General features: G+C 41.4%; 1 protein-coding gene across 1 annotated transcript in view; it reads right to left on the bottom strand.

Annotated features, from left to right (window-relative positions):
- Nucleotides 1–4: 4 nt before the first annotated feature.
- LOC147228907 (uncharacterized) overlaps nucleotides 5–7,774 on the bottom strand; it is a 9,310-nt gene continuing 1,540 nt past the window's right edge. The window contains exons 2-6 of the mRNA XM_086157224.1: nucleotides 5,122–5,166; nucleotides 4,655–4,702; nucleotides 3,905–4,052; nucleotides 2,417–2,578; nucleotides 5–1,835 (exon numbers count right to left, since the gene is read on the bottom strand). Of these exons, the coding sequence (XP_086013350.1) occupies nucleotides 724–1,835; nucleotides 2,417–2,578; nucleotides 3,905–4,052; nucleotides 4,655–4,702; nucleotides 5,122–5,166 (1,515 nt within the window). The 3' untranslated portion in view covers nucleotides 5–723. The remainder of the gene's footprint in view (nucleotides 1,836–2,416; nucleotides 2,579–3,904; nucleotides 4,053–4,654; nucleotides 4,703–5,121; nucleotides 5,167–7,774) is intronic.

Genomic DNA, 7,774 nt, shown 5'->3' on the forward strand with positions numbered 1-7,774 from the left:
TCCATTTTTTTTTTCTTTTTTTTTTTGTGAATCATAGTTGTTGTAATCCAACACACTAAGACATTTCCATATTAAGAGCTGCTCTTTTGAAAATGAATTTATGGATGCTGATCTCTATGAGTTGGTTACTACAACACTTAAAAGTAATGTAGTATAAAAGCAAGTGGTGCACAACATTTTGGTCAGCGACTGTTCGCCATTAATGCTATTTTTTTATACCCCATTACATCTTGCATATGTCAGGAAGTCATCGGCAGATCTACTAAAACATCCGTTGAAAGCTGTTTTTTTAAGTACAGATTGGAGTGATAAAACAAACTGATTTTCAGATTGGCCCAAGGATCTGGAAAAAAGAGCTGGAGAGTGACGAAATGCTATTTTATAAATGTCGGGCAAGGAGGCCTATAGCATGTGGAAAAGTACAGGAGACAAAGGAAGGCTTTGTCATTAGAAGTTTTATCACTTTAGAAGGACAGAAGAAACCTCCAGATCCCCGGCTGCAAACCTTAAACGATCAGGTTCCACATTCAATAGGGGCTTTTCATTCAAAATCGCGGCAAATGCAAGACAACCATCACCCGTCCTCTTTCTCTGCTTGCAGCCGAAAAGACCTCCAAGACTTTACTTCAGTGATTCAACTTTTCACTTACTAGTCTTGACATTACCAGGCATAAACTCACTTTCATTTTTTTTTTCCACATTTGACTACATTTCCTGGTGTTTTTACGAGGACTCCACAGTGACGATGGCCTCGCCCGCCTTCTGAAAGATGGCGGGGGGCGAAGGGGAGAAGTGGCTGTGCTGCTCAATGCAGTCGTCTGGAAGAGGTGACAGGACGGCGGCCTTCGCTCGGAGGGAGCAGTCCATGCTGTCGTGCAGCGAGTCGGGCCTCTCTTTCACCGCCTCTTTCCCCCTGTTGTCAAAATGTCCTTTCTGAAGTTCCTCGTCCTCCTGCTCCCTCTTAACGCGACAGCGGCACACCTCGATACCCGAATCACCTGTCAGGCGTCGATGACGGAAATGATCTTCCTCATCGTCATCCTCCTCCTCATCCTCCTCTTCCTTTTGCTCCTCCTTGTTGCCGAAATGCATGGCGACGGAGACGGCGGAGGAAAAGTTCGCCTGTTTCGGCGCAGACGGGGTGCGCTTTGGCGCCGGGCCGAGGGGAGAGGTGTCCCCCTCCTTCTCTCTCTGCGTGACCGTCGCTCCTAGCGGGTCTGAGAAAACGAGAGGCTGGACTTGACCAGCGGAAAGTGAAGAGAACAGAGCGAGGGGAGAGAGCGGGTGGCGAGGGTGATGCGGAGGACGGGAGGCATTGAGAGAGTGCAAGGGAAGAGTGAGTGGCGGGGTGAAAAGCGCGACCCCCTCGCCGCCATTCGAAGACTGTTTGGGTATGACGTCCGGAGTGACCGCGGGGATAACATCTGGAGGAATTTGTGACCGAAGCGGAGGGGACGGCGTCGGGGTGTGGGCTGCCGCAACCCTTGGCATGACCGCGTAGTCGACCCCGGCTTCACTGGGCGTGGAAAGGCGGCTGCTGTCGTAGGTCTCGTCCGTCACCTGGACGGAGAAGGAGGTGCTGCACGGAGATGTGAGGGAGCAGGACTCGCAGGAGCAGCTGGTGTCAGAGCTCTGGGAGGAGGTCAGGCCGCTCGGACCGGGGCCAGCGTAGGGAGGAGACGGGTGGCGGTGGTGGTGATGATGGGGGTAAGAGGGGCTCGGACCCACCATGGCACCTCCCTGCAGGGCAAAGACAGAGCTATAAGGCGGAGGAGGCGTGCTGGGTTGCGCTGCCACCTCCTCGTAAGAGGGCAGTTTCAGAGAGGCCAGAAAACCTAAGATAGACAAGAAATAAACATTCAGGTGGAGCAGCATTTAAACCAAACATTCACACATACGACGAGATATCACGAGATCGCCTGGACTCCATCAAGAAGGGCCGTTTCTGTGAAACAGTCAGTCTGAAAAAAGAACTCGTGACGAAAGAACACCTTGGCGGATTCACACTGTGTGTGCACGTGTGGACGTGATTATAACGTGACAGAAATGAAGTCATCGAAAACATCTGCCTCTAAAGAAGCCTCATTTATTTAAATAGAGCACAAGAATGAATGAATTTTACTGGCAAGGCGACACAATCTATTAATTTCAGTTGGTCTAAAAACCCCTAGTCTGGGCCACACACACCATTTATTGATCGCAGTGTGTGTTGCGGAGGTTTTAGATGTCACTCTTTAACAAATCAAACAATGGCTGGATCTATTGAGCGATATCTTCTCACAAACAAATGCAGTAATTTAACGCTTTCCTTTTTTTAGCTTTACCGGTTATTTTTTTCTCCTGGCCTAAGGGCTAATTGTCATCCTTTATCATTTGAAAACAAAATATTTAGTATCAGGAAATAAAATAAACATACTGAGGTCCAGCATTGAGGAAGGGTAGTTGCAAGCTCCATTATAGGCAATGAGATTGATCTCCCTCTGTCTCTGCTGCTGCTGGATCCTCAGCTTTGCTCGGCGGTGACGGTAAGCACAGAAGCAGCTAAAGAGGATCAGCACCGTCCAAAGCAGCCAGAACCCTGAGGAGGACAAATGAAAGCAGTTTGAGCAAAATAACCCAAAAAAATGCTGCGTACCATTTTGTTGCATTGTGCGTTGCTGCACATTTTGCAAAGTATATCATATATAATTTGACAAAGAAACAGGACATGGGTTAACCATTTTTGTGAATGTGGTAGAAAATACATTTTACATCAGTCTTTTAACTGACTGGACCAAATCAACTGAACATGGGAGACAAAGAAATTCGATAATAAACCCAATAGGCTTTAATTTAAGCCACAAAGGAGTTCAAACGATTGTTTTTTTGTTTAACATGTTACAACACTGTCATCTAGTGGTGAGTTTCTCACATTACCTGTGTTAATATGATGTATATTGCAAGTCAACAAACAGATTTATGTTTAAATCATGATAAGTGACTGTTATGTCGAAAGCCATTGGCTTTTGACTTCTTCCTCTTTTCAGCATTTTATTCACATTTCATTCAGCCTTTTTTTTAACGTTAATATATTGTCTCCCTTCCCATGTCATCTCCATCCTTTGTGGCTCCAACTCCCTTTCATTTTCACATCTCATTTTTTGGTAATGAGTCTCAAGTAGTCTGTGTCAATGCAAGAAAATGTCGTTGTAGTTTTGCACTGTTCGTTGATGCCAGCGCTTTTTAGAAAGTTTTTAGACGCCCCGAAAAAAATCGATTGTTCTCACATTAAATCCCCCGTGAGACTTGGCTGACTCACAGATACAACAGCCTGCAGCAGGACCTGAGGCAAATACACAACAACTACAGAACTGGCTTGGCGGTACATCATTGCTAGATCTTGTGTCTGCCCAGGAAAACCCCGCCGAGAATCATCTCAGATAAATGATAAGTAAATCCGAGCTATATAACGTTGATTCTTTTAGTTTTTTTTCTTTCCTTTGGCACCACTGAATCCACTACCATTTCATTTGGGATCATTTTCTCAGGTATATTTTAATGTGAACCATCATCAATTTGATTTAATTTTACATCGAAGCAAATAGTAAAGGTCCGTATCTTTGAATCAAACAATACAAAAACAAAACAAAACTAATGCTTGAAAAAAACTTGTTGAATTTCTAAAATCAAATATTGCATTCCAGGCAGATGACATATACGCAAGGTTTAGAATTCCAGTTGCAAAGCAGTTACCTCCCTAAATTTTGGGTGGGGTTTTTTTTTCTCCCTTTTTAACCAGTTTTGCATGCAAAGGCTGGCACGCATCCCAGCTGGAGCGGACAAATGTCAACGTCACCACCAAGCCATTTCAGTAAGAGCCTTATCTTGATGACAAAGTAGAGAGGAAGCCAGTCCGTTGACTCACACCAGAGCTCATAATAGTAGGTACAGCAGCCTGTCTCTCCACAGCAGTGTCCGGTTTCACAAAGGTAACCTGGGTTGTTGTTTACCCCGGGACAGTACTTGGGACTGACTACAGGCTGGCTACCAGAGCCCCCGTGATGCTTCACCACCTGCTGGACAAAACACCACAAGAGGTCCACAGGGTAACAATGCAGAAAATCGCAAACATGTGGGACGGCTTATTCTCGTATGGATGAGAGTACAGGGACGGAGCGGTTACTTCTTAAAATGGAGATTTTGCAGGATACCATGTATTACTTTCAGAAAATTAGTTATCCTAAGAAATTCAACCCTGCATGATTCCAAATTCTGCATTTCTGAAAATAAAGCACAAGCTGTGCATAAATATTATACTTCGAACTAGTTGGTAAACATTTGGTAAATTACAAATTGAGTCAAGACCGAGCAATATTAACACTTGTATGCAAGAAGTATGCAAGTTTCACATTTTTCATTCTTTATTACATTGTTTTTAGTCCCAATCAAATTACAAAAGAAGTATTTCTCTCCACTGTCTGCTCCACTGTTTTAGCAGATAAATGCTAACACTACCTGTCTGTCATTTGCTGCAGAACTATTAGTTTCCGCTTACCAAACAAATAAGCTCAACTGGCTAATTTTATCTTACGTGTAGAAATCTGAGTTGTTTTTCATATTAAGTTTTTTTTTTCATTCCCAGTTGAACATGAAATGACCAAATGATGTGCCATACCTTATTAATCGTGCGTAATATATTGGCTTCTTTCTGAGTAACCGCCACCTACAATGAGAAATCAGAGGAATTCTGTGAATTTCACCAATAAAATTGCAACTCAAGAGTAGATGGCACGGGAAGGGGAGGAGGGAAGAACTCAGGACTTTGGACAAACTGACCAAAAACAGATTTATTTATATTTATATTCATATTTATTGTTATCGTTGTGCTGCTGTGACAAACGGATTACCCCAATGGGGATCAATAAAATGTTATTATCTTATCTTATTTGTATTCCAGGAAAACAGAGCAATAGTAATGATACCATGAGGAAACAGTAGTTACAGAACAACAGGCTGTAAGGTCTTAACCAATGTTTATGCTTTACTAAAGCAATCAGTGTGGTTACACAGTGGGGGTTTTGCTTTCTAGTCCGGTTATCCACTGGCATAAAATGAATTTTTGATGAATGGCAATCACCTTACCGTAGAAGATTCGGTCCCATCCAGCCCCTTCAGAGACATGGTCATCTGCCGGGAGACAAAATGTACAGCACTTAAAATGCAGCAGTATCGGGGGATCTGATTGCACCAACGGGTTTCATGTGCAACAAACTATGGTGGCGTTCGGTCTCGTGTCGAAGCACTTTTAAATAGGCCGTCACAGGACCATGTTTTAGACTGAGGACTCTGGTAATCCTGTCATTCTGCCTTTTCAAGGAGAAAGGGAGGTCAACAAAATCAAAATCTATATAATCAGCGAGCATAAAGAAAACTGACACTGTCATCAAATATTAATTTCTTGAAAAGAGAAAAAAAACACAACAGGTGGGGCGATCAAGCGTTTTTTTGCAAGATTACCACTCAAAAAGACTTAAATGAGGTATTCTATTCCACAGCAATGCAGTAAAATGGCAAACTAATGTACATTTTATGTGGGTTGATTCCTTGCCTCCACAGATCAAGCACCGAATAAAATGTCCTTAACAGCAAGGATGGAAGCTGACAAATAAGATGGTCAGCAAGGCTTATTAATGGTAATAAACAAACTGGAATAACAAATGAGCAATAAACACAATGCCATCATTTTCTATTCTGTGTATAATAGGTGGTTAAAAAAAAAAGGAGAGACCCTGGGGGGATCACTGGCTTCTTTGCAACCTGCAGCCGTGTCACTGAGAGGTACTTTGTTAAAATCTGGCTGCGGTTTACGACGCAGGCCCTCCACTGCAATGAGTGTCTCTTGCAGTGAATATAAAGATCTCCAAAAAAATTGTCACGAGTTAAAAATCAACAAAGGTCCAGCCTCACATACACTCTTCCAAGATTTTTTAAATGAATTCCAATATGAGCTTGCTTTACGTGACGCTGAAGAGTGTAGTAAAAGTCTAATTCTTCAAATTTCCTGTTGAATTTACTTTTGCATATCTCAAGACCTAAGTGGAAATATGGAATACACCAGGAACACATGAAATTCAACAGAATTTACGTCATCTTCTATCTTTCTCTAGAATACATAATGTAATCCATAGGTGGGCTATGCAAGGGGAGAAGTACACTGGTGTCAGCTAAGGCAAGCCAAGCTCATGTGGTAAACCCCTCCTCAAAAATAAATCACATGCATACATCTGAGTGTGAAGTCATGTCTCCCTAACTTCCCTAGAGACCACAGCCTCACCGCAGGTGATTTCTATCATCGCATACATTCACTTTCATCCATTTCATCAGAGACATGATGAAATGCAAAGAAGCCTTGCTGGGTAACATGTGCATTTTTCTTTATGCACGCTGCTATGCCACAGCGAACTAAACCGCAATGCCAATCTGTGGTTGGAAAATGATTACAGTGAGGCAGAATCAGCATAGTTGAGAGAAAAGAGGCATTGCAAAGGTCTGCTATAAAAGTAGGCGTAGAGTCTAATGGCTTGTGGGAGTAGGATGTGGTCTATAATAAATTACCTTCTTCAGATGGTTTTACAAATTATACAAGTTCTGAAATTGAAATACCTTTAGATGAACGTAGTAAGCATAATTCTATCCTAGGCTGCTGTTATTTTTTTGTTCAAGTTGTCATTTAGTCTTAAATGAATGGTGAATACCTCGTTCTAGGGAACTTTTCAGTAATTGCTTTATCTCTTACTTTTGACGCTAATCACTCTGTTTTCAAAATCATGAAAGAAAAAGAAAAATCAATCGGACAGGGAATGATGCCAGACTAACACCTGGCAAAGTAAAAAAAAAAGTCATATATAAAAAAGATGAAAAAAATGAAAATTGAACTAAAAGTAAATTAAAATAGATAGATAAAAATACAAGAAATACAAATGAAAAACAAATTTAAATTCAGAAGATTCATGGACATTTGTTTTAATGATTACAGAGCAAAATTTGGAAAATTTGAAGCATTAAACTGGATGTTCATGTGAATATGGAAAATCACATGGCTGATAATACAAACAGTATTTTCAAAACATTTTACAGGCTTGGTCACAAGCATGTTGAAACAATGAATGCAAACTGCAGTTGTTACCTCATGTATTACAACATTTTGGAAATTATATTTTTCCGCACTGACTCAAACGACGCTGTCACAATTTCCTATATTTAAAAAGATGTACACACATATATATTTCCTAACCCTAGTATAATGACAGGATTAAATGAGAGCAGACTGAAAGGCTGTGCCATGTGTGATTATACCACAATAATTACACCGAAAGCTATTTCCACCTGCGAGCGGGTGAAATCTTCATGGGAAAAAAAAAACATTGTGCAGCGTATAGTCATGAGCAAAACTGGCTCCAAATCCAAATCCCAATCCTGTGTCTTGACTAAGACAGCACTATATTTGTTTCTATGATGTGTGAATGAGAAAGTGAATGGTTGAGTGTTTATGTATTGTGCGAATGGATGAGTGAATGGTTTTTTTTTCTATATGACGTATGACTGAAGGAATGAATGGTTCTATGTCTCTATATAGCGTGTGAATGAGTAAGTGAATGGTTGTTTTTCATAACATGATGTGTGAATAAGTTGTATGTCTCTATGTGAATGAGTGAGTAAAAGGCTGAAAGTCTATGTAATGTGTGTATGTGAGATTGAATGGTTGAATTTCTCCACATGATGTGAACGAGAGGGT

Source organism: Fistularia commersonii, chromosome 12 (assembly GCF_037954325.1).
Source record: "Fistularia commersonii isolate RoL2024-O1a breed Wild chromosome 12, RoL_Fcom_v1.0, whole genome shotgun sequence".
In the NCBI taxonomy this organism is placed as follows: domain Eukaryota; kingdom Metazoa; phylum Chordata; class Actinopteri; order Syngnathiformes; family Fistulariidae; genus Fistularia; species Fistularia commersonii.